General features: G+C 53.6%; 1 protein-coding gene across 2 annotated transcripts in view; it reads right to left on the bottom strand.

Moving 5' to 3' along the window:
* ETS1 (ETS proto-oncogene 1, transcription factor) overlaps positions 1-27,219 on the bottom strand; it is a 77,609-nt gene that overhangs the window by 34,259 nt on the left and 16,131 nt on the right. The window contains exon 1 of one of the 2 annotated variants that reach the window (XM_082778054.1): positions 14,048-14,364. The exons of the other annotated variant lie outside the window; for it this stretch is intronic. Coding sequence (XP_082634180.1) covers positions 14,048-14,129 — 82 coding nt within the window. The 5' untranslated portion in view covers positions 14,130-14,364. Of the gene's footprint in view, positions 1-14,047; positions 14,365-27,219 lie in introns of those variants that run through there. 2 annotated transcript variants of the gene reach the window in all.

The following is a 27,219-nucleotide window of genomic DNA, read 5'->3' as shown; positions in this document are numbered from 1 at the left end:
CCTTCACTTGATTTCCAGCCCAAGTCCTGCGTAAACGGATCTCTGTGTCTCAGCATCAGCCCTTGCCCCGGGCTGCGTCGGTGCCACGTCACACCCGACACGTGGGTCCCACATGGCATGGCACAGGCTGAAGTGCCCTCAGGCCAGGATAAGGTTCGAGCCCTGGAATATCTCCCTCCACATCAAAGCTGCTCTCCTCCACTCGCCAGCTCTCCTCCACACACCACGGCGTGTCTGAGCTGAAGGGCAGGACCTGCCGCAGACAGCTCGGTGCTGGTGTCCGCGAAAGCAAAACACAGACAGACCTCGAGGGGAAGGTGCCTACGGATACTCCTACGGCATTCCTCGCGCCCAGGACACGTCCACGTGATGCAGGAAGCACGAAGCCAGCCAGCCAGAAGCGACCAAGCCTCTGGCGAGGAAGGAAGGCTCGGCAGCTCTGGGTCACCTCCCGAGCACGCACGCTGCCCCAGGGCAGCAGGGTACGGGGGCGAAGCTTGCCACATCGCTCTGCAGCTGCAGATTCCTGCCGCCCAGCCCACCCCACCTCCGCAACCTCCCCGGCCAACCCTTCGCTCCGGGGCAGCGCCAGGCAGACGCAGAGCCAAGCCTGTGATAAACCGCTGCCGATTGCTCAACGGGACAGCGCAAGTCGCAGCGTATCACATCCCCGTGGATTGCACAGGACCGCCGCTGCCTTACCCGGAGAAAGCCCTTCGTCCATTATTAAGCATGTGATAGCATCTTTTTCTCCCCATGTAGCAGGGTTTTGGCTCAGCCCAGGAAGCACGGGCAGCACCCACGGAGGAGGACAAGGAGCCCGGTCACACCGCGACCACCAGGACCCCGTCCCGCTGCGTCACCTCGACCCTCTCTGCCCAGGGACCTGTCACGGGGCACGAGGACTCCAGGTCTGCCCTCCCGTATCAGGCCGAGCCGTCCGGCTATGCAGTTACAAAAGGAGAAGAGGAGAGATTAGAGTATTTAGCTTTGAAATCAAATAATTGCACAGGCTTTGGCAAACAGATTGGGGTTGGGAGGTCAGAGCGCGGCTGGTAAATCTCAGCACTGTTTGCTCTGACTAAATAATATTAGACCAAGGATAATCAATCATTTTAATCTACAAAATTATTTATAACTCTTTAGAACAAACAGTCAACTCTGCTGGCTGCTGCCAAGAGATCGCAGGTAGCGTAACGATCTGTATACCTCCAACTCCCCTGCTCTGTACGTGAACTTACTTCTTTGCATCACTGGATTTACTGCCAATGAAGGCTTGCATTGGCTAGTACCATGAGCTCTCCACTCTGGAGGTATCCTCCCTCCCTTTCAGTGACTCACAAATACACACAACAGCCCCCTGCAACTGAAATCAAAACCAAAGTAGCTTGCAATGTTCATTGCACGGCCCACGCATCTCCCCTGAGCTAGCTGCATCCCTCGGAGCAGCATCATTTAACAGGAGGGGAGAAAACACAACCCAACAGAAGGGGCTGGAGATCCTCAAAGCAAAGGAGCTCTTCTCTTGCTTGGTGCCTGGACAAAAAAAAAAAAATTCATCACCTGGGCTCCCCCAGCACCACAAGCATCAGGCACCCCTCAGGGCCGTGACTCCACTACTGCCACCCCACAGCTGCGAGAGGTCCTGAGCCCCAAAGGACACCTCCATGAGCACTACGAGCACCACAGCAGCAGCCAGCTCCATGCTGTCCCGTCCCATCCCACAAACAAGAATCACATGTGCCCTACACCCGCTGCAGCTAAAACATTTCCATGTAGCAGCCGGGACACAGGCAGGCTCCAACAGACCATCTCAGCAGCCAAAAAAACGGGGAGGATTTTTCTGGCTGGGCTAAAAGCCGGACAAGTGAAAGTATTGCTGCAGAAAGGTGCACAGGGATCGGCTGCAGTTGGCCTTGGGGCAGCGAGGGGACAAGGGACAAGGCCACGCTGGGACGCTGCCTGCCAGCCGGGCACTGTTTCACCTCCCTGTCCCCGCTGCTGGGTCGCACGGCACCTCTGCGGGGCCAAGGGCAGCACCGGGCCGGCTGGCACACAGCCCGCTCCCATCCCCAGCTGTGCAGAGCTCCCTGAAGTCCACAGAAAGAGCCTGACTTCTCTTCTCCATCCACCTCAGAGAGCTGATGCATCCGCTGGAGGGGACCCTGCGTTGGTGTCAGGCACGGAGGAGACCAAGTGTGCAGGAAATCACCTTGGTTTAAGATGGGAAGCATGAATCCAGCCCCACTTTCTTTTCTCCACACTACAGGTTTTCCATCTGGGGTAAGAGGAGAGTGAACCAAGCTCAGCTCCTGCAGTGGTGGAGGCCAGAAACAGCCCTGGGAGAAACCTAGGCTGCAGAGCTCTCCAGCCCGCGCTGGACAGTCCTCGGGAACACTGGTGCCAGACAGAGCTCATTTCACAATGTCCCAGAACAGTTCTAGTTCTCCTTCTGGTTTTATTGTTTTGAAGCAGACAAGGAAACAAAGACAAAGAACAAGGGGATTTTCCCAAGCACAAAGGCGGCTGAAGAGCCCTGGAAATAAACCTCCTCCATCGCTCCCCCCAGCTGTGTTTCAGACACCAGGTAGGCAGGAGCACAGCCCTCCCAAAACACAGAGCTTTGCCCCATTCAGGCTGCCCCATGCAGACTCTCAAGCAGCCCCACGAAGGAGAGCAGGGGTTTTCCCAAATGACCCCAGGAAGGTCTCCTCTTCCAGCTCCGACTTCTAGGAAACTTCCCACCGGGACAGGGACCAGAGCAGCGACTGGGCCAGACGAGGGAGGTGGGAGTGAGCGGGGGAAGGCAGCCAAAGGCAGGCTGGGCTGCCCCATCGGCTTCAGTCATCCCCATCCCGGTGCCAAGGGCTGTCCAGGACGGGGATTATGTCACCTACTGGCCTCAGCCTGGACAGCTGAAGGCTGGCAGGGACAAGCTGGGGGGCTGGAGGTGCTCCGACCTGCCCAGAGGAAGCCCCAAGTTTGGAAACCTCAGCACGGGCTGCGGAGAAGAGGGGGGAGAGGCTGAGATGCTCGCAGCCTCACATCCACCCTGCGCGCAGCATCCGGAAGCTATTAAGGAATTACAGCCTCGCTGGCCCCGAGCCTTCCCCGGCAGAAGTGCCTGGGAGCAGATGGTGAAAGGGCTGATTGAATTCGGCTGCTCGGGCCAAGAGGCTATTAGGAGGAGCCGCAAATGGAGAAGGGGGTGGGGGTGTCATTCGGCTACTCAGGAGCTGGGAGCTGGTGTCAGGAACTCCGGGAATCCTCCGAAACAAGCCCTGGGGTGCTGCAGCAGGGACCGGGCTGGGTGGCTCGGGGCAGCGAACATCCCCGCTGCCCTCAGCCCCAGGATGCTCAGGGGCTGGGGTGAAACCAGTAAGGGTACAGGGAGCAGGAGCCACGGGCTGGTTCCTGCCTGCAGGCATCTCCAAAGGCAGCAGGGACGCCGGCACAGTCCCTGAGGTTGCAGCCTCCCGAGCCTCGAGGCAGGGAGAGGAGGACGAGGCACCCAGAGCTGTCAGCTCGGCAGCCCTGCCCTCCCACGGGGCCAGCAAAATGCAGGTTTGCAAAGGTCCTTGCTTACCGACCTGGTCTCATCCCAGCCCATCCCCAGAGGCTGTGGGAAGGCACTGGGCAGACCTCCCAAAGTGCCTTTCAGAAGAGGATGGGACTCAAGGGACACTCGATGGGGAGGAGGTGGGGGGAAATGGCCAGGGTGAGAGAGACATGCAGTATCAAAAGAAAAAAAAAAAAAAAAAAAAAAGGCTAAAAAGCATAAATATGGTTCATAAGTTGCCCACGGTGCCTAAGGCTGGTGCCCGACAGGCAGCTAGCAAACACTGATGGAAGAAACAAAATTGCCTGGAGGCAAAGGAAGGGTTTTAAAAACCCTGGGAAGTGGGGGGAGTAAAAGTTTGAATGACCCAAAAAGCAACACAAAGCCCGGCTCTGGGCTCCCTGCCCTGGCAAGCCAGCTCTACATCCCCACACCCCCATGCCCCGGGGGTGGGGGGGGGACAGGCACCGTCTGCAGGGCCCCGTTGTCTCCAAGCCCCCCTCTCCTTTCCGAGGAGCAACTCCCACCAAGTGCCCCAGGCTGCCTTGGCTCGATCCCCAAGGTTGGGAAATCACAATCCTCGTCAGGGCTCTGACGAAGGCGCGGGCATGGAGCACTCCGTGACCGTAAGGGGATCTTTTCGGAGCAATCTTTTCCGAGACAAGTCATGAGATTGTTTCTTGCCTGGAATTCGCTCCCGCGGCTCCCATCGGCCCCGGACTGCTGAGTCAAGAGACCGCCGGGCTGTGCCCTCCAGATGAGTAAATAAATTGCCACGGGGAGTGGCGGGGCGGCAGCGGGATGAAAGGAGGGAGGGGTCGGCTGCGATGACTCCTCGGGCCCCGCGCACGCATTCGGCGGGACACGGCCGGGCTTGGCCGCGGGCTGTGCGGGGAATTAGTCACCGGGTTAGCGAGCGCAGCTACACGCGCTGGCGCGCAGCTGTTTAAAGGCACACTATCCCTCCCCTTCGCTTTTCTTCTTTTTCTGGATTTTATTTTTATTTCCAACTTCCCTTTCTAATTTATTTTTTTTTTAGGCTTTCAACGAACGCTTGGGACTGGCAGCCCAAGCACACTCAAAGCACGCCTGCAGATGCCAAGGGGCGCAGGCTTGGTGCTGGTGCAGCCCTGGCACCAGCAGCCCCTGCCAGCCCTGTCCCTCCGAGCCCTGTTGACGTAACCCACTCCTCCGCTGGTTACGCCGGGTCACTCTATAGGATCCATATGGCAGCGGCTGCTCGGGGTTCAGCCGTTTGAACGCAGGAACATGCAAGAGTCATCCAGCTTGAAGGCAAAACACACGCACGGCCGGGGCCTTTCAAGTCGCGAGCTTTAGAGCCAGCTCCAAATCTGGAGCCGCTTAAAGGGATGGAAAACAGCGCCAGTGACTAAGTACCCTGCTGGGCTACGGCTACCGTGACAGCCCCGAAACCCCACTGCTGACGTTGGAAATCGAAACTTTCCCAGCACCGCGGCACCAGGCGCGCGCGGCTTCGTGGTGGCACCGCGCTTCCCAGAACCGGGGACGGGACCGCGACGGCGAGCCCGGATCTCACTGCTTCCCTTCACGGGCAGGGCTCTGAGAAATGCCACTGCATCTGCCCGACGAGGATGGAGCAGGTGAATTTTTCTCCTGCTCCAGCTCCAAAGCTGGGGTAATTGCATTTACGGACCCCACTGAGCTGTTTGGAGGGACGCAGGGATGGGTAATGAGCCTTGAGCGGTTTAAAAGAGAAAGCACTTGGCACTGCGCTGGAAAACTGCTTCTAACAATGATGTGTAAAAAAAGCCTGAACTTCACGTGTTCCACTACAGCTTTTTTTAATTTTTTTCAGTGGAAAAAGCCAGGAGTGCTCAGCTTTTGCAAGTTGTTTCTTATGACGGTTCAGGTTTCGGTAAACAATTTCTCAAAGCTAAAAGGTAAAAAAAAGAAAAAAAAGAGAAAAAAAAAAAAGCCTTGCTGTTCGACAACTTCCAGAACATTGACCAAAACAGAGTGGTTTTGCACAAACACATGCAGACACCTATGAAAAAAAAAAAAAAAAAAGAGAGAAAAAACTTTCATGTGGGTCAAAAAGCCACATTTTGATTACTGTGATAGATGGTGCTAACAGGAAAGAAAAGAAAGCAACACAAAACAAACCCCAAAGCACTTCCCAGTGTCCGGCTCCAGTTTCTGGGGCAGCTTTCCCTTAGTCAGCACTTTTCATCCACAGACCTCCCTCCAGAGGCAGCATCCTCACCTCTGGGAGTGCAAATCCCAGCCCAGTGCCACCAAGAGGACACACAGCCCTCATCCTGCTGCGCAGGACTCTTGCTTCCCAGGGGGAACCAGAAAACCTACACATGGAAAGCAGGGGGTGACCGGGAGCATGCAGCAGGGGATGTCCCCATGCCCTTGCTGCAGCATAATGGTGAAACCGTGCCTCAGTTTCCCCTAGAAAATAGGTCTCTGAGCCCTTCTCCTTGACATCTTCTGGTGTCAGATGACAGAATCAGTTCCCCTGAGGTTTTGGGGCTGAGCACCCCATGCATGGTACACATGAACACACGGCAAAGCCCCACTGGCTTGTTCCTCTTGCAGCCATCTGAAGAATGCCCTGGAACCACGTCAAATATTTTAAATGAGATGGGGGGAGAGGGGGCACTGGCAGGGGAGGGAGCGGGGAGCCGCTCGGCTTTTGACTCAGTGTCTGGCTTCTTTCATCAAACCCACATTCCTAATCATGCCATCACCCTCCGGGAAAGTGCGACAACATACATAATCCATGTGGAGCCAATTTAAAATCCCCTCCATGTAAGAAAACGCGTTTCATTCATTAACAAGCTCTGAATGCTTAGCTGGGGCGAGGAGCTGGCCTGCAGCTCCGCAGCCATCCCAGCAAGAGGGAGGTGTTCCTACACTGCTCTGGGGCAGGGCCACATCCTCCAGGGGACCAGTCCCATGCTACAAACCCACCCAGGGTGCAGGGCTCGGTGCACCGCAGGCACTTGTCGCAGCCCGAGTTGTGCCGTGAGTGCGTGCACCGACCACCTGAGATGGATGGAGGGCTCTGCTTTTCCCGTAAGGCCAGGAGAAGTCGAACACCTGGAGCAGGGGACGGCTGCTCCATCTCGTTTGCAGCTGACTTGTTCCTGCAGAGAAGCTGCTGCCCTGCTACATCAAGCATCTCAAGCAAAAAGTGCAGCCTCTCGATCTATAATTAAGCTGAAGAGGTGTTTCAGTGGGGATTGTGGAAGCTCCCAACATCCAGTGAGGACAGTTTCCTAACGTAGCACACAGCGATCATGGGTCAAAACTAGAGACTCCAACAACCTGCGATGCAGCTTCCCCATGCACAGGAGGTCTCCAAAATCCTCTAAAGACCCACAACAGTGGTATCCCAGAGAGAACCACAGAAACAAGGGGGTTTCCTTTCTAGGAAGGAAAGCTGCTATCTATTCCTCGTGTTTGCACGCGACTGAGATCTAGGAGGGTATTTTTCAGGCCAATGTTTTGCTCCACAGGACCCAGATGCAAGACTGCACAGCACAGCAGCCCGGCTTCTTGCAGATATACAGCAAAGCTGGCACGCAGTGCTTGGAGCAGGGCGCTGAACGGAGGGTGCCGGGCATCACCCACAATTCAAGACATGCCCCAAAGCTGTGCAAGATCAGCGAGATCGGGGAGGTGATGGGGAAAAACGTATCGTGCAAACATGGCCCTGCACAGGCAGACGTCGTCAGTGACTTGATGCCATTCATGTCACCAAGACCAAACCAAACCTTATATATTTGCCGGTTGAGTGGCAAAAAAATAAACTAAAAAAAAAAAAAATACACCAAAGATGTGCAGTTTCACCTCACAGTTCAGAAAGAGGCGAGCAACGGTGAGCAGCCCTGGGTTTGCTCCCCAGCTAAATAAGCCAGAAGTTACTGAGCCACCCACCACAAGAGAACAGAATAACTCTGAGCACTTCTGAACGCAAGCACCGCGAGTTTTGCTGCCTTCTGAACACTCGCAGCCCTGCAGAAGCTCAGGTTTTGCATGCAAACTTTTGCAGTCTCTTAATGTTACAGGCACATGCTTTCAGACCCAGCAGTTCTCTACAGTCTAGATACGAAGGCTGAGCCCTTTAACCAAATTACTAACTGAAACCACCCTGATTTGTGGTTTTTTTTTTTTTTTCATTTTTATTTTTTGCCATCTCTCTGGACCAGACATTGAACTACGGATCGCCTCTGGACAGGAGTCACTCCCTTATTCAAGGAGATATTCAGGCAGATAAAGCGACTTGTAGATTTGCACATTTTCACATAATTACCACCAGAGCCTGCAGCAGTCACGGGCACAAATCCTGCAACCTGGGGCAGTCCAGACAGGCAGCTGAATGGAGCAGAACTACAGGCTGAATGCCTGGAGACACAGAGCGGTACCAAAACCAGCCTGCGAGGCTCCCCTTCGCATCCCAGCCCGCAGGAGAGCTGCTATCTCCAGAGCCATCTCACGGTTTTGTCATCAGGAGGAGCAAAAGTAAATTCCACAGAAACCCGGCACAGCCACTGCAGCCCAAAAGAAGCCGCTTTGGGACTCAAGTGCTCTCCACCCCCCCAAATTCCACCGCACCTGGGAAAAATGTAGAAGCTTGTAGGAGAATCAATAAATATTTATTGTTTAACCAGCAGTATTTTGACTGGGGATGTAAGCATGGCCCGATGCCAGTGAAACCAGAGCCTTCTTGGCCAGCATTGCAAACAAATTTTTTTTTTTCTGTATCTAGTTGGGAGATTATAAACTACACAACGAAGGAAAAAAAAAAAAAAAAAGAAGAAGAAGAAACAAGGCAGTGAGCAGCTTAGTCACGGAAGAGGAACAAAAGAGCTGCGATGCATAACTATGTCGCGGGTTAAAAAAAAAAAGGGACACAGGCCCAATTTTTGGCTGCCAGACAGCTGTACAGTTTGTATCAGCTACAGCGCTGAGGCTTTACGCTGGATCAGAGCATATATCCCTGGCTTCAGCAGAGCAAAGCTGATTTGGACAAGCTGCAAACTGGCCCGTAACTCACAGCCGACAAGTGAATCTGGGGAAAACAGATTTCAGTCGGTCCCCACCGTTCCTGTCGGGATCCCCAGCTTCACAGTGCCATGAATGGTCAGCCCCTGCTCCCAGAGGAATCTTCACCTTCAAGCAAAGCTGATCACCCCTCCCGTCTTCACTTCAGTTGGTGCCCTGGCACCACCCTACCAAGCTCAGGTCTTCCCCTGAGCAAAATGCATAAGCCTGTAGGATGCCAGCAGCTCGATCCTTTCAGTTCATCCCAGGGATAGCAGTGACACTTGCTCTCCTAAATCTATCCTAGATAAGGTTTGCTCACCTTAATACAGCTCACGTGCCCATGCAGGTACCAGCTAATGGTGTAGAGAGGAAAAGACTCTCTTTAATTGCCTGAGACAAATCCACATGGATTTGTTCCTTTCTTCCCCCAAATCCCGACCGAAGTACTACAACTGAAAGCAGTCACTCGGCCTGACAGCCCTGCCTGCTTACACCCCTACACCAGATTCAGACAAGTCTGCTCTGACTCACACCTACCTCTTCCCTGAGAGGTAGCACCTGAGATGCATCTGAGTGCCTGAGACACGTCTGCTCTCACCACAACAGCACAGGAGGACACCAAGCCGCCTTCCATCTCACCTCCAGCATCAAGCTGGCATCTCCAGGTCTAACTGCAGCAATCTCTTCGGGATTTGGGGTAGCGGAATGGCAGCTAGCTTGCTCCTCAGCTCCCTTTGGAGAGCTTGCTCCTGCACAGGACTGTGTTATCCCTTCATTTTATAAGGCTTATCAAAGCATAGCACGCCATAATTACATGGCAAATTAGAGGCCACTTCGTGTAACTACACTGCAATTGCACAGTTGTTACATGCTTTGGGGAGTACACGATGAAAAAGAGGAAGAAATGGGGCTTTGCTCCTCTTTCTTGCAAATATCACTGCCCTCTGTACCGAAGCTAAGAACGCCGCAGTCCGGGGCGTACTTCATGCCGTGGATCCCTGAAGGATGAAGGGTGAGAGAAGGCTGCACAGGGCATCATCAGCTGCCCCCTTCCCAGCTCTTTTCACAGCTTTGTTCCTTAAGTAGACACAAGTTGACACTAAAAAAGCTGGTGAAAGACAGATGCAGTCTCCTCCCTCCTGGGAAACTGTTCCCCCATCCTAGCTGGATACCACAGTGATGGGCATTTTGTAAGTGCATAGGAAGATAATTGCTCTTTTTCAGCTCAAATTCTCACCTCCTCCACCGGCAATCAGCATCGAAAATACCTCAGGAGCCAGAGGCCCTCAATTTATTAGAGTCTCCCTCTTGCCGGCTGAGGATTCATGCCCACACTGAACAATCCACAACCGAAGAGGAGCTCTCACCTTTGCTGTCAATGCAGATGCAAAAACATTCAGAAAGATGCCGGATAAAATTCTGTGCTGCCCTGAAATCTCTTCACCCTTCAGCGTTTCCTTTCTCCGGGCTTTCCTGGGTTTCCAGGCAAACCCTCTCTCAGTTTGCATGCACACAGCCCGTCCCAATGGGTGCAGGCAAGCAAATGCTCCTCCAGCACCAGTACGCAGAGGAGAGAGGGGTTAGAGGATAACTTGAAGCAGAGAGAGGCAACTGCTGGTTTTTTTTGGTGCTGGGTTTCACCTTGTATGCAAGAACGTGGCCATGCAAGCCACCAGGACCAGTCTCCAGACAGCAACAGGGAAACTGAGTCAGGCAGAAATAGGAGTAGTCCCTCGGATGGGTCGCTGCTGCTGTGACCCTGTTCTGTGCACACACAGACTGCAGAGCAGAGGCGTGTTTGGGAAGCTGGGCTCTCCAGGACGCCATCCTAAGATGTGTAATGAAGACACATTCTGGCTTGTAAAGCACTTGGCTATTTCCCTGCAGCAAGGCACAGCACAGGTGGGCAGATGCTTGACAGAACATTTGCATTAAATACGAACTCCCTCATTTGTGTATGTTAAAAGTGAAAGCAAAGGACAAGAAGAAGAGATTGACCTGTCTAGGAGAGGCTGTGTGATGCAGCAGGTCCTCCACCCAAATACACACTGCTCAGAGCCTGTCCACTTCCCTGCACCCTGCAGCAGGAGTTACCTTGCTTCAGCCCTGTACTGACCACATCCCAAACCCCATAGAGAGGGAAGGGCTCCTGCCAGATAAAAACACACCCCTGGGATCCCACCCACACACAGGCGAATGGAAACAACGCGCCCATCTCCCGGATGTCCTTGGGGTCCACATGGGAAGCACCAAAAGGGATGGACGGGGTCCTGCCGCCTCCTGGAGCTGGGATTTCGAGGCAGACTGAGTCCTGGTTTCATGCCAGGCAGAAGCAGGCCCAGCACCAAGCTGCACCTACAGGGGAAGGAAGCGAGAGGGGAGTGGATGCAGGAGAAGGGAGCCCAGCATCTCTGCCTGCTATTGCAGCCCTCCTGCAGTACCTTGTGGGAAGCCCTGGGGCAGCAAGTCAGCAGCCTCATTAGCAAGAAATGCAGTTATCTCTCCGCACTTGGGAGTCCCAATTACACACTGCCAGCTTCCAGCGAGGGTTGCGGAGCTGCTTTTAACTCTGACCGCAGAGAACAAACAGAGCTCTGCAGAACTGGAGGAAACAAATTGATTTGCAGCAGGCAGCATTTACCAGTTGCAATGTTAAGTTCCCATTAGGGTTGATTTTCACCTGGTTTGGGTTCTGACTTCAGAGGATGAACTTTCAACTGTCTGTGATTAAAAAACAAAAAAAAAGGCTGTAAACTAAATCCCACCAACCCACTGGTGGATCAGCCACATATTTGCAATCAAAACTGTGTTAGCATACGGTCCATCATACCATTACGAGGAAAACCCACACACACAGCCTGCACATTAAAGCAGGAGCCCACCACTGTGGTATTTGGGTTCCTGACCTACTCATCTTCCTCACACATTCTTGCTGGCAACAGCAGGGGAACTTGGCTTTGGAGCTTTGTAAAACTTCACATCCCCTTTAGGTTATTTTTAAGCCCTTTGGACACGCTGCAAACCTCGCTCCTACACACAGGGGCTGCCTGCACGTGCAGGCTTTTATTTCAAGGCATGGAAGGGACGTTGCAGTGCAGCCAACGCATCTCTACAGTTTTATAGGGCATCAAGCACCTGGCACATGAAACATCTCGCACAATTGAAAACCTCTGCCTGGAACAATTCTCCCTGCCTAGGATTAACCCTATGGATGCTGTGGAGCAGATTCACTGCCTTGCTGGCATGTAAGGAATGAGAGGCCAGACTCATTTTGAGGCCAATGCCCATTTCAAAAGAAGGACAATGGGCACACTTAGTGGCAGATTCCTCAAGGAGACCAAGGGCTGGGTGAGCAAGAGCTCAGCAGCACTCCCAAACAGACAGGAGTAGAGAAAACTTGACATCTATCTCCTATGGATGCCTGAAACAGAAGCTGCCAGCATCCATGCTCCCTCTCTCAGCATCAGTCCGACCGTGCAAGAAAGCTGCAGCATTCTCTAAAAAGTTACAGGGGAAATGAGGTTAAGCCAGCTAATTGACAACACTGACCTTTCTGGCTCAGTGTTAGCACAGCCACCAAAACAGAAGCAACTGCAGCTGAAGTCGATAGGGAGTCAGCTCTTTTTTACCTTTTTGGTTTTTGTTTTTCAGCGCTCTTCCTGCCAAAGTTTAAACTTTGGGTCAACGCTAAAAACTGCTTGCTGACATAAGCTGCAAAAGAGCTTTCTCAGAAGAAAATGAACTTAAGGCAGCACGAAATGCTGCGTCCTCACTTGAGGGAAAAGGCAATTACATTGATCCCATGCTCCAACACCTAAACAACAAAGACGCCTCAGTAACACGCTGTCACCCACGCCAGGAGATGTTTAAATTTCAGCAGATATTTGGTCTGAATTGAAAGACAAACAAACCCCACATCCTCCCGGCCCTGCCCCAATGAACCAGGTGTTCTTCCTATCCCATTTTCTTCCTCTGCGAGCAAGAAACCTGCAGTCACGGCCTGAAGCACGGCAGTGAGTCTCCAGTAAACCTTCTTTTAACCCAAGCTTTAGGAAATAGACACAGTCAGACCCTCAGCTGCACCAGAGCCTCTCGCTTAACCTGCAAAGGTGCTTTGGAAAATTATTCCTCAGCATCTCCACTGCGTTTTGAAGCCTGACCCTTCGGAGCCCACACCTGAAAGCCAGGCTCAGCCTGGTCAGGGGCAACAGCCATAACCAGCGGCCAGGTCCTCTACGTGCTGCTGTTGTGAGATGGGTCACGCACAAGATGCTGTCCCCACATCAGACCCCGTGCAGCCCATCGGTGTGGGTCCCACAGACGTGTGCAGACTTACTGGGGCTCTCTGCAGACAAGCTGATCCCACACAAGGCTCTATTTTAAGCCTGAGCGCTAACCGCTGCGCGGCCGCGGCCCCCCGCGCTCCAGCAGCCAGCTGTCACTCCGTGTCCCCTCGGCAGCCTGAAATCATCGCCTGGTGGGACATGATCCCCTTGCTGGATTTCCTAGAAGTTCACTAACTGCCAAAGACACGCACAGCTCTGTTTTCATTTCCTTCAGCACACCAGCGCTGTGCAAAACCCAGCAGCCTCCCCTTGAGCCTTGCGGGAGCTGTGGCAGGGAGAGGGAAGCAGTGGGACCGCGTCTTGTCCCCAAGGCCAAGTTCTGTCCCTGCAGGCTCCCAGCACCATTCCCTGCCCCGAGAGCGAGGCAAAAGCCACCGCTGAGAGCCTGAGGTCAGCCGGCACCAGGACGTGCCCAACAGCCCTTATTATGGTAAAAACTCAGCTACCAGCATTAACCACAGCCAGCAGCAGCTTAACTTATCGCTAGGACGACAACAACAACAAAAAAACACGCCTCGCTGCAGTAACCCGCTGCTATCATCCCCGAGAGCTCCAGCACCCTTCCTCCACCCATTTCTTCAGAAAGGGGTGGAAAATAAAAAGTAAAAAAAAAAATCAGAGCCTCGGGCTCTCCGGATTTAAACGCGGTGCATCCTCAGCACCGCCCGAGCCGTGCTCGGACCGCTCGGGGCGTTTGCAGCGGGGACCGGGGTTCCCCGCGCCCCCCTCCTTGGGGACGCTTCGTGGGGGCTCCTAAAAGCCCGGCGGGGGTCGTCGTCGCCTCCCTCCCTCCCCCGGGGGGCTTGTCCCGTCCCCGCTCGGGGTCCAAAAGCGTGAGACAAGGCGGCTGGGGTGCGGCGGTTCTTCTTTTGGAGGAGGGAGGGAAGTCTTGAAAGTGCTCCGAAAGCAACTTCGCCTTCCCCCAGCGGTGCTGCCGGGCAGCGCCGCTCCCCTGCAGCTCGCGGGTCCCCTTCGGAAGGACCCCCCCCAAAAAAAAAAAAAAACAAAAACCACAGATCTCCATCCCCCCGGCCTCCCCGGGCGCTGAAGCGGGGAGGCGAGAAGGGATTCCCGCAGCCCCCGGGGGCAATGGGGCGCTTACCGGCGGACGGGAAGAGATCGATGTCCACCTTCTCCGTCTTGATGATGGTCAGGGTGGGCTTCAGGTCCACCGCCGCCTTCATGGCTGGGGCTGGGGCTGGGACCGGGACCAGGACCGGGAGCGGGGGGCGGCTGCTGCGCCCCGCCGTGCGCGGAGCGGGGCGCCCGGGCGCCTGCTTCCTCCTCCTCCCTCCTCTTCCTCGCCTTCCTCCTCCTCCTCTTCCTCCTCCTTCCCCTGCGCCTTCGCTCCCCTCTCTCCCCTCTCCTCCGCTCCGCTCCTCGCCGCTCGGCTCCGCTCCGCCTCGCCCCCCCGCCGCCGCCGCCGCCGCCGCCCCGGCCCGGGCTGAGCCGCCGAGGGGAGGGCGCTGGGGGCCGGCCCCGAGCGGTGACAGCGGCGGGGAGGGACCCGCCTGGCCCTCCCCTCCCCTGCCCTGCCCTGCCTCTGCCCCTGTCCTGCCCCGGCCCCCGCCCCGGAGGCGGCCCCGGCTCGGTGGGGAGCGGAGCGGGGCCGGGGGGCGAGAAGCGGGGCTGAGGCCACCCCCCGGTCCCAGCAGGAACGAGGGCTCGGGTGGCGATCCCCGCCCCTGTCCCCTCCGTGGGTGCTGCCCCGCTTCTGGGTGCCCCCCTCCCACCCACGGGTGCGCCCCGAGCCGGGGTGGTCCGGGGGGGATTCAGGGCACACACGGTGCCGGGGGAGGCAAAGCGAAGTTTGGGAAGCAAGCGGGGCAAAAACGCTCCTAGAGATGCGCGATGAGTATCGTGCCGGCGGGCCGGGAGCTTAACAGAAGAATATCGGTTTTCACACAAAATATGTTTTATTATATTTAGGTAGCAAAAACTTCAGACCACAAACGGCAAAGCAGAAAGGAGATTATGACTCACAGATGGCAATTTACCGGTACAAGTGTAAAAAAAAAAAAAAAAAAAAAAAAAAAAAAGACATTAGCAACCAGCGTTTGTGGTTCTCTCACTCAGAAAGTCTCAACAGCCTCCGAGACGCTGGCAGGGACCAGCTCTGATCAAAGCTGGGCTCAGGGGAACGTCCCGGCTGTAACGGGGTGATCGGGGCCCAGTGCGTCAGCAGCTGGGCTTTGGGGCCGCCTGCAGCCCCCAGCAGGAGCCAGGGTCCCACTTGCAAGCACAATAGAAACCTTCAAACATAGAGATTGGCTGCGGATGCAAATGTTACAGCTCAGAATTATTTCTAGCTGCTTCAGAGCAGCCTTTCTCATTCGCCTGAGGCGTATTTATAGAAGAAAAGTCAGTGTAACTAAAGGAAGCTGTGAGGTGCGGGGCCAGAAAGTGAGAGCCTGCTGCTAGTCGCTGCTTTTACCTAAGCAGATCACTCAGGATGCTCCAATGCTGGCAAGGCCAGGGGGGCAGCGAGCTCCAGGTGCCTCACCTGCTGACAAGCACTTGTATTTCCAATTTTACAGGCAGCTCTGTTTCCCAGTCACCATCCACTTGCAAGTTCAGTTCCTCATTCTTACAGAAAACCAGCAGCAGCAGGGTAGGACCAGTGATTCACCGTGTGACCAGTACACAACCGCTCCCCACGGATCCCTGCATGCTTTGGAGAACCTCTGAGCTGTGCTCGGTGCAGCAGGCAGGGCACAAGGCTGAGCATCCCTGTTTGGAACCCACCACAGGAATCTGAGAGTGCAAAGACAATGGCTGCAAGAGTAAAGAGTGGTCCCCACTGCCTCTCCCCATGTAGGATAATGGGCTTGCACCTGTCCTGTGTTTGTTTTTTTCCCCTCTTCCCCATACACGATGGACAGCAGTGACTGAAGGAAGAGACTGCAGAGAGGAGGCTGAGCAGAACGTTTCTAGTTCAAAACCAAAAGGGGATTCAGAAGCAGCAGCTGCCTCTCTGTAGGCGCCCTTCCAGAGCAGCTTGGGAAGAGAAACCTGAGGCAGCGATTGCAGCCTGAGGGCCCTTCCTTTCCTTTCCCTTCCTTTCCCTTCCCACACTTCTCTCGGAGCACTGTGAGCACCAGGTCCCCGCTCAGGCAGGCTGCGGTGCACGGAGGGGAGCGGGGCTGGGCTGGGAGGGCGCGGGGGGCCCAGCTACGCAGCTGGCTGTGGCGGCGAAGCCATCAGAAAGCACCTGCGGTCCCAACCGTATTGAAATGACCCGACTGCTCCCCCGGCTCGGTGGTGCTTGGTAATCCTCGCTGCTCAGAGCGAGCGCAGCCTCCTGCAGCAAACCACAGTCCCCAGACACACACACAAGACGAGGCACGCAGTGAGGCCGCAGTGTCGCGCCCAAGCTGATAGGGACAAGCTGCTGACACGGTGCAGGAGAAGGTTCCCACCAGCAGAGATGGTCCCACATGGAGCAGAGTAGCCGCTGATTATAAAAATTAAAAATTAAGATTAAAAAAAAAGATTAAAAATCTGCACCAGAGGCTTCAGCTGCCTCTCCAGTGCCTGCACTTCAGCCCTGCTCCCGTGGGCTGATGTGTTTGGCTCGGCCTCGCCTCTGAGTGTTACAGTCCTAAGGACTGGCTCGAGTCCAATGCACCTGTAATAAGGCTCCTTCTCTTCTGGACCAGTACAAAGGCTCTAATAAAGACCTTTCTTGCAGCTTGTGTGTTTTTTATTAGAGAAGATACACACACTCTTGGCATGCCGGCTCAGCACTGATCCCGCAAAGCTGATGACATGAAGCCACAGCTTGGTGCAGCATGGCTGCGGCGAGGCTTTGAGCTCTTCCACTCCCCCACCTCGCCCCCACCCCTGCTCCCCAAATTTCTGTTTCGTCTTACTCCTGCGATGCACAGCCCCCCCTCCCTGCAGGACCAGGAGAACATTTCCAGAAGCACCTCTGGGGCAAAAGAAGTCAAAGTGGAGGAAAGGAGAGGGAAAAGAATGGAGAGGCTGTGGACAGAAATTTCCTCCCAGGGCAGCTGAATCTCTCCTTCGAACTCAACTCCGTCCTAGCGGCTGCCTTAATTTGTGTTCACTTCAGAGCCTGCAACATGAAAGCCCTGGCTCTGAACTCCAGCTGAGCCGCTCAATGGCTCAGTGTTCGCAGAAGGCATGGAAGGAATCCATTGATTAGTTTCTTCAGCTGGGATGTGACCATTTGGAGTCCAAGACCTGCCAAACATGACTTTGCCTCAGCAACTGGTTCCTATTTGCTGCTTACAGCCTTCAGAAAAATCTTTCCTCTTCAACATCCAAGTCTCACCCTCCTTTTCCACTCTGTCGTTATTCACCATTAATATCTATTCGCGCTCTCTCCTGTTGAGGGAGGGTGCTGGGTTGTGGACAACAGCCCTCCTGCCATTAATATAGTCAAAAGATCTTGCCGTTGATCGGAGATAACCATCTGCCCTCTCTCCACAATGCAGTCTGATTGTTTTTCAACAGTTTGGAACAAAGAAAGGACAGGCAATAATGCCACATTGTTCCCAGGGACGCTGACTAACCTTGGTCTAAAAGAATAATAATTATTATTCATTTAGCACCGAGAAAAGGTATTGCAGAGCCTTTGCTGTGATGTCCGAGGGCTCAGGGAGGGCAGGACTGTCTTTCCACCACCTTTTTCCAACCTGGGGCTGGCTCTTTCCATTTAGCAAGGCCAAATTCACTCCTGCCACGGCCCTTCTGCAAACTGGCAGCTGCTGGCCCTCCTCCAGACATGGCGTGGCTGTGACGGCTTCTGGGATTCACCCGCTTGGCTGCTGGCTGAGTGAAGAAGGCGCTCTCCTAGCACTGAAGCGCAGCCACCTTTGGGGTGAAATACAAGGGCTACGTACCAACGCGGAGCAACACCGCCCAGCTGTTATGGACAGGAAATGAAGAACACCATAGCCAATTAAAACTGCAGGGGGATATTTATGGCAGAACGTAATTAGCCAAATTGGAGCCTTCCCCAAAACTGCCATGGGATTTTTAATGACTGCAAGCGGTCAGGGCCTCAGTTTGATGTTTTGTCAAGTAAACAATATCCAGAGGGCAGGAGGCAAAAATCAGGAGCAAAGGGGAAGGAAAAAAATAACACAAGAGTGTCCTGCAATCCCAGGGAGAAGCAGAGACATGAAAGGACTTATCGCAAGGGGGTCATTGTTGGAAAGAGCAGCAGCCACCACTCCAAGAAAGGAAGGAGCAGGGAGGTGGCTCTGGGTGTGGAGGTGGCCCGCTGCAATGAGAGGAAAGAGCAAGCAGCTGCCATGACCATTCCCCGGGGAGATACCTTTCCTGGAATTTAAAATTATATGAGAAATTCTTTCAAGCACCGCAAGAGCTGGGAAGCATCCGAGGGAGTTGTTTTACACTGGTAAAGGGAGGCTGGGTTAGTAGCTGGCGGCTGCAGCCTCCCCTTGTTGGCTCAGTGGCTGGCATGGAAGTAGAGCCTGTCAGCCAGCACGCACTGCTGGTGCCCCCGCACTCCCCATGGGGAGGGCAGGCAGCTCTCGCATCCAGCGTTCGTGGCCAGGAGATGGTGGCCATCACGAGAGCACTGGCTGCTGCGTGACCCAGATGGCTACAGCCTCTGGGGTCCCCTGGCCGCTCTGTGCCCAGAGTCACGGAGGGTCCCCGTCCTCTGCAGCGCCTGCACTAAAAGCCAGTTTATGTTCACGCTGCGGAGACGCAGACTTCAGCCCCGAGCAGCCCAGACAGCGCTGCCACAATAACGTCCTCTGATTGCCCTCCAGGCGCGAGCAGAGGAAGCCGCCTCCGAGCCTCCACGACTCCTGCTCTCATTAGCTTCCCAGCGGAGATGGCTCACAAAAGCATCTTTGTGGCCAGCTTGGCGTCAGGAGCCCAGCTCACAGAGCCCCGCGCGGCTGCCACGGAGCCCCAGCCCGGCCGGCACACCGTGGGTACCTCAATCAGTGCTCCCGCAGGCTGCCTAAGCATCTTCGAGTGTCTCCTGCTATTGGTTTCCCAGCGATCCCACGCTGCTTCTTAACCTGATTAGCTAATCTGGGCTCAAGCGATGTAATTCTGCCTTGAATTTCGTTGGCGGGGGGTGCTGTCACTCACTTGTTACCCCGCTGGAAGAGCTGGCTGCATGGAAAATCCTTGTAAGCTGTTCTCCAGCGCTGTTTGTTCCCCTCTCCTCCTCAAGTAACAGCACCGAGTTTTTGGTAAACATAACCTGAGGACTTTTGCTGTTTAACTCATGATGCTCACGATTACCCTGAGCACGCACAGCCCGTACACATCAAACCTCATTTGTAGGGCCTCTCATCTTTGGTCAGATCTCCCAGGCAGCCTCCTCCGCAACAGAAACAGATGCAGTCAGATCAGACTCAGGCAGCACATCTCTGTTCACAGCTTCACCCATGGCATTCACTGATCTCTGGCAACAGAGGCTGCTGAACTGACTTCTGCTGGTCTCTGAACTCCCTTCCCTTGGAAAGAGGTGAGGGATCACAAAGGAGAGGCAGTGGGATCATTGCTAATACTCCCATAAAGCAAATCTCCTGCACAGCTAAATACCAGTCACTAACATTTCTCTGCTCCTTTCATCTTTTGCAAGCAACAGCAAGCAGAAAAGCCACTGTTTCAGAACACAAAGCTGCAGAAAGTATTAAGCAACATTTTATTTTTACAGAGGTGCCAGAAGCCACACAAGCACCTTCCTGGGAAGGTCAGCCCGGTGCCAACCTCTAGGATACGAACCGAGAGCCTGAGGAACAGCAGGCACAAGAACAAGGCGCCTGCACGCAGCCAGTTGGCGGTGGGAGGATCAAACCCTGGAGTGCGATGACCCTCAGGTTAACTCTGTGGCCAGGACAGAGAGGCTCAAGACATGGAAGTTTAATTCCTGGTCAATATTTCCACATGACCTCTTACAAACCTTTGTGCCTCCATCCCCCTGCTTTAATGGAAGGCTGCTTTCTCGCTTCACAAAGGGTCAGGAGCATCGGCTCAGCGGTCCCGAAGGAAAAGCTCAGGGGATGGGGACCATGACGGGGTCAAGCCACAGGGAGATTTGAGGGGGCAGCTCAGGACGGAGACGGTCCCTCCACACCAACCGTCCCACCGTGATCACGGCAGTGCCTACAGCAAACCCACGGAGATGGGCCCGGTCGGCCCAGCACACCAGGGTCACATCCTGAGCGGCGGCTGGTCAGGAGGGGGTGGCAGGATGGGGCCCCTGGGCACCCAAAGCCGCCCGCCCAGGGCACGCTGTGCCGGCAGGGCCTTCCTCCTGCATGCTGTCGTGCTCCTTGGAGGAAGGATTCGCCCGCGTGTGTGTTTCAAAGAGCAAAACCCGCACCCCGCGTCGGAAACCTCCTCACTTCCAATTGTCTTCACTTGGCAGCCGGGCCCGCTAGTGAATAAACGACAGAAACTATTCCGCTCTACACGTGTTTGGGTTTTTCGGGGTGGTTTTCTTGGACAGCGGTCCTGGCTCTCCAACAATACCCGTCTTGTTTGGCCCCGCGCTGCAGAGCAGGCTTGAATAGATCTGTCTAAAATTATAAGCGGGCAGCCCCTAGGCTCTGGGAGATCACAGGCCACATGCTGGGGCTGAACAAAGCCTCTGCTATTTCCTAACAATTAGCCCAGCTAAAAGGACATCTATCTCCTTCTATTAGAGCCACCACGTGCCTCCCAGTCAGTCCATTGTGCAGCTAATTAAATAACACGCCTCTCTCCCCATGAGGGTCTCCTGATTAGCTCGCCTCAGCCCTAAATCCTCGGTGGTGTAAATGGGCAAGAGACAGCTGGTCGGTAGGGGCCTGCGACTCCAAGCATCGTCACCCATTATACAGCTATCATCATCACCCGTTATTTCAGTTTTTTAATTATCTTCTGAAAGCTGTTGAATGGAGATCTAGAGATACAAGGGGTTCTTCACACAAACTGGTTTGCTTCATGTCCGCTTGCCCACCGCCTGCAGCCAAAGTTGTGCAAATAGCTGATTTTTTATTTTTTTTTTATTTTTTGCTTTGCTGGTAGTCAGAGAGAAAAAAAAGTAGACACAAATGTTTTTTCTAAATATGTTCTGGGTTAACGCAAACCATTTTTTTTTTTTTCACACGCTTTTCATTGGGCTAAAGTAGCTAAAAGAAAATAACGAAAATCACGTGTCATTCATCTGAGCTCAAAGTATTCATTTTTGCACTTTTCAAATGGGAAGAAATTTCAAAATGAAGAAAAAGGTCAATTAAAAATAATCCATTAACAAGCCCCCTTTGCACTCTGTTAGTTACTTCACCAAAGTTTCCAAGGAAGGGACAGGTCTCAGATGCATTTTCAGCAGGGAAGCCCAATTCATGTTTTAGCATCAAGAGTGAGATGAAACAAAACACGTGGCTCTGCGTTGTAACACGGTGCTTGAGGTTTCCTCCCAGTCTGCAAATCAGTTCTGGCCAGGCAAGCCAAGTCGTTCAGAGATCATCAAACATCACGGGAGCTGCCTGAAGCATCCTGAGCGGTGCTGCTGGATTCTGGGGCCACCCCCACCCATCCCCTGTCCCTGGAGGGGATCACCACGGCTCTTCTGCCGAGCCCGACCTGCACCTGCTCCAGCCGAACTTGCCGAGCACCTTTTCTCTCCATTCATCCTCCCCAATTCTTTAGGATGAGTTACTCCTGCACCCCGCAGCCTTGCACGACAGCTCAAAACTGCTAAATCACTCCAGATGTTCAACACCTCAACCCACCGCTTCCCACACGCTCCCCAGACCCGGAAGAAATACAGCTTCTCTCTGCCAAGTCTACAGTCAGCAATAGCTGCAAATATTCCCTTTACCTCCTTTAAATCATTATTTTCCACCCTTGGCTATTTAAATCATTATTTTCACACCAAGAGAGCATGGCTGGAGAACTGGAATGTGGGTCAGCAGACAAATGAGCTGATTTCCTGTGGACCTGCGGCTCCAGGACTGGAACAGCTGGACCCGCGCAACAGCCAGGGCTCTTTCCACCCAAGGAAAACAGAAAGACCCCAGCCCTCGGCTCTGCTGGTGGGGAGGCAGTGGGAGGAAGGGCCCGGAGGAGGAGGCAGAGCTTGGTTTCCTTCTGATGGGAACGGGGAGAGCTGACATGAAGCTTGCTCCTGGTTTCCCAACCCACGAGCTGCCCTCGCTGCTCGCAGCCATGCTGGGCAGCAGCTGCTGCTGCAGCCTGGGTGGGAAAGTGCTGGGAAGCTCTGGAAACACATCAGAGCTTGCCAGGAAATGTATTAATTAGTGTTTGTGTGCGTGTGCACGTCCATAGGGTGTTATTGTAGAAAGCACAAGGATCAGCTCATTGTTATCTAAACCGTATTTCCCCTATGCTCAGGCAATGCTAACATTTTACACCAGATAATCAAATTTTAAAAGGATTTATCAACAGGGCCGGGTAAATTGTCATTGAAAGGTGCTATACGACTTGGTTCAAGGCCTACGAGGGGCTAGTACAGGAGTGAAGCCCAAAACACAGCCTCAGCATGCCACTCAGCTCTCTGTCCACTTTCAAACCCAAGCAGCCAGGTCTGACTGCTCCACTCATCGGAAACGTACAAAAAAAGGGGAAGAAAAAAAAAAAAGATGCCTTGTGTTAACTGCCTGCCTCCCCTCACCCAGCTAGTGCCCTTTATCCCAAAGCTATGGGAATGGCTCCACAGGCCACTTGATTAATAAGAGCCCAGGGGGGAAAAATCGTTTATATAACCTCGTCTTCTCTAAACTTCCTAAGTGCTTCAGAAAGTGGCTGCCCTGGAAACCCAAACTGGAAACGAAAAATATTATCTCTTCCATTTATAAACATCTCCAGTGCTAATGAAGTGAGGAGCAGCAGCGGCGGGGAGGGGAGCGGCAGGATGCACTTGGCAGGCGTGGGAGAGCCCCGATGAACCCATTTCGCTTCAGGTGGGTGCGGAGCACAAAGTGCCCCCGCTGCAGCCTGGTGCCACCGCTCGCTGCTCACTGCTCCCCGGCGAGGCCCCAGAGGCATGTTGGAAGACGGATGGTAAAAAAAGCATCTGCTACACCAAACACAGAGCTGGACCGACAGTCTCACGGGGTGCGAGTGTGGGGGAAAGGAAGATGGGGCGACACACAGAAACGCGGGAACAGATTGGTGAGACCCAAAAACAACGGATCTCATAGCTTGAAGCTGTGGCTCGGATGAGGCGTCACATCCCGGTGGCTGGGAAGGAGGGAATGAGCATTGCTGCTCACTGTGCACACCTTGTGGCACAGACTGGGCTCTTCCCGTGTGCCTGCGGGGCTGCTTGAACCACTCTGGTCTGAATGAGCACTCCGAGCGATCCAGATTAACCTCCTGGTTTCAACCACCTCAGCCTCACCGCCCCTCGGACACACATTTAAACGTGAGAGCCAGGGGAAGCATTCTGCAGAGCACTCCAATGTATTTCCCCATTTTTGTTCCATGTTGGCATTTCCCACGGAGATTTGCTTTTGCATCAACTCAGCCAGCACCAGAAAACGCTGAGTTTTGCCTGGAAATGTTTGGATTTCGTTTTGACAAAACATTGATGATTTCTGCAGAACAATCCGTCACTTTTGGCAGTAACAACAGAGAAAAAAAAAAAAAAAAAAAAAAAAGACAAAAAGCAGTATTTCATCTAGATAGGGACAGAGCTGACACCCAGCCTGGAACTCAGCACAAGTGGAAGGCGAAGCAGGCTACACACTTGCCTTGTTATCCTGTCACTTCGATTACTGTAAAGCGAGGGAAACTGCTCCTACTTTCATCTAGTAGCTGTTTGCCTGGATAGGAACACAACAAAAGCTGCCAGACAAAGGGAGCCTCTGGTCTCATAGGGTGAGGCAGTAACTGGATGCAGAGCAGGGGAAGAGAAGGTTTGAGCACCCCTGGAGCCATCTCACAGCACACACGGGTACCCCAGGCTTGCAGCGCGGTGAAGAGCTGGTCCAGGGCAGGACTAAGATGCCAGCTTAATTTCCATCCCAGCCTTCCATAATTATTCATGCCTCTCCAGCCTGCAAAACTGGGTTGAGATCTCCCAAGCGCAGGCTCCTCAGTGAGATGCCTGTAGCTGACCAAATTAGAAATTTTCCATGAGCAGGCTCCCTTGGGGCACCTCCTCCTTTTTTCCTATTCTACCTCAATGCTGACATCGCTCCAGCTAAACCAAGTGCCCTCTGCCCCCTTGAACTTTGCATGTGGAGAGTGAATCATGCAAACCAGGGAAGAAAGGCATTTCTGACTCCTGAAAAGTCATCGCTGATAAGTTAGGGAGAAGCAGCTTGAGCCATTGCTTTTTTAAAATCTCAACCAACTTTGGCAGAGCAATTTATTTTGCTCCGTCCCACTCCCTCAACGGGAAGCACAAATATCTACAAGTGTTTTTGCCATGTAGTGCTGCTCACACAGCATATGCCATGTCAGCGGCCTTGTTTCCCTTTCCAGGAAGGGAAGTCCTGCCATGAACTGTTGATCTTCACTGTATTGCTTTGCAGTGCACGCACCCACTCCCCTTCACCGAAATCAATGGCAGCGTTCCCACTGAGCGGGGAGAAGCCGGCCTGCTTTTCAGACACGCTACAGCTGGCTTTGGGGTTTCAAGACTGGATCCTGGCCTTGAACCTTCAGCTGCCCTTGCAGCATGGCAGGGGAAGGAAAACCACCAAGAGGGAACCCTGCCTCCAAGAGGGGAGGGGACCAGAGGTCTCCAAATGCAGCTCTTGAAGGATGGACCAGCACTGACTCATGTCAGCTAAGAATCTCCTCATGCCACAAAGAAGCCTACATGCAAATCCCACCTCAGGCTTCATCCCAAGCCTTTCCCACACCTAACACGAGCCACTTGGAAGCCGGTGAGCCTCCCACTGCAGCTCCCCAAGGCAACTCCGCTTGCTGGCAGAGAAACCATCCTCCCGACGCGCTCAGCCTCAACAGCCCTGCCTGCCACGGGCAGCCTCCCCTCCCTGAGCCAGCTGCAGGAGAGAAGCGGTATTTACTCCATTGTGAACCAGCCAACAATTGACCCGCTGCAACTTTTTTCAAAGCCTATTGATACAAATCCCCACCGGGGAAGGCCCATCCGGTGGGCTGCGTAAACTTCAGCACGTGTTCCAGCAGCTATACATAGCTTCAAGGGGACAGCCCCACCAGTGCCTCTTCACTTCAGATGTCTGTTCTGTTTTTTTCCCAGTATTGAGCACTTCTACAACACCATTCTCTGGAGACTTCCAGCCACTTGCCTGACCTCAATGAATTAAGCATTGCAATAAAATGTGCAATGAATTAATCATCTGTATCTCCGACGTGAGAAACTGCTCACAGGCAGGCTTCTGAATGACTGAGGCATCTAACTCCAATAGAAAGCAGCATGGTTTAAATGCCTAAAGATTTTCTGTTAAGTCGTGTAGCTAAGGTCTTCCAAACTCCAGCTTTTAGACTCGGTCAGATCTCCTAAATCCACTTTCCTTTTCCCCCAGAACCCTTCCTCCAGAAGATCACTGTTGTGGAAGAGCCACCAGGACTGGGAGCTCAGGTGAATGAAACCACCCCACAGGCTGGGAAGGGAAGAGGATGGTGCTTTATACAGTCCGGGGCCCCTGGGGTGCTTTCAGTCAAACAGATCATGGCTGCAAAGCAGGAACGAAGAAAGGAGATTCTACAAGAGTAACAAGAGAGCACCAACCCCAAACAGCCCCCAGGAACTCCGGGCAAGGTAAGGAACTTCACTTGCACAAAGCAGGGTCTAGGAAACAAGGCACAGAAAGCAAACCACATTTGAGAAATCTCAGACCTGGCTCTGCTCTGAAAAGGAGGAATCACATCCATTCACAGTTGACCACACAGGCAGCTCAACCTTATTTCTATTCAATTTTAGCAAGGGAGCAGAGAGATGCCATCCCTCATAGAGCTTTCAGGGAACATCAGTCCTAACCCTGCCCTTACAACCGCATGGATCTGAGCAGGGCATTTCTCCTTCCTGCTCTCCATCTATCCAGCCTACCCACAAGCTCTTTGAGCTGCACATGGCACACCACAGCCCCGTCCTGGAGGTGTCTGTGTGTTAGAAATAATAAAAAAAAAGACAGACAGACCATCCTAAGGCAACTCACCCCCGCCCCAAACGTCTGACAGCATGGTTTCTCAGACTGAAGTGATGCAAATAGCTCAGATAAGGCTCAGATAAAGTATCTGAGCTCTCCAGGGCTTATCTGAGCTGAACACCAACTCGAAAAATTCTGAAATTTGCCCTGTGGGACTATCTCCATACGGCCTGATTTCCATCTGAAGCTTCGACCTCCAGAGGCTGCAGTAACAGCTCCTGTTCAAATGCATTCTTGAGATAGCGGGGTGGGACACGCAGGTCTGCAGCGCTGCCCTATTGCACGCTATCGGGGGCTTTGCCTTCTGGTGGGAACGCTGCAAGGGCCTGGCTGACGGCTCAAGGAACCGGTGACGGCACCTTTCACCGCCAGCGCTTACGCTGTAACAGATGAGGTAAAGCCTCCTGCAGCGGTGTCATTGGGAAGATCACTTTCCCTTGGCTACAAAGTGCTCTGTGCTGGGTTTTCCTCTCGGCTGTGCTCCCTCCCGGTGATTGCCAGCAGAGGCTTGCAGGGAGAGCACAGTCCCAGGGTGCCGAAGCGCAGCACCACGAACCCCACCAAGGACTGTGTCAGCATGGGCATCGTGCTGAGCACACGGGGCTCCTCTGAAATCTCAGCCTGGCAGGATGGAAAGGATATTAGCAATCACAGCAAGGAGCGCTGATGAAACAGACCCGGGCTTGTGGTAACAGACGATCTCTAATACCCATTTACAGTGATAAACATTCATGCTCAGAGATCCAGCCCTTCTGAAACCCAGATAGCTGCAGCAGTCGTAAGATGCGTGAGACCTGGTAGCGGGTATCCATTTATAGCACGCAACTCAGAGTGTGAAAGGAGCCAGGGGAAGCCCAACACCTGGCTTAGAGAGAGAAAATCGAGCTCTCTTTGTGAAGTAGCTACAAAAGGCCAATTAGCTCACTTACACCTGGACTACAGCTATTCAGCCTGAGGAGCATCAAGGGTCCCCCATCTCACAGGCAGATCCCACATGCTGTGTGCTCTGCAAACACAGGCGTAAAAGAAAGCAGGAAGGATTCCTTCCCAAAGGGTTTGCAACCAAGTAATCAGTAATCTCATAATTTATACACCTAATGCAATCCTAATAAGGGTGGAAAGCTTTCTGAGAACTGTTCGAGGGTCTGCAGACTTTACCCCCAAA

Source organism: Aythya marila, assembly GCF_965140915.1.
Source record: "Aythya marila genome assembly, chromosome: 23".
NCBI lineage: Eukaryota > Metazoa > Chordata > Aves > Anseriformes > Anatidae > Aythya > Aythya marila.
This window is presented reverse-complemented; position numbering and strand designations above follow the sequence as displayed.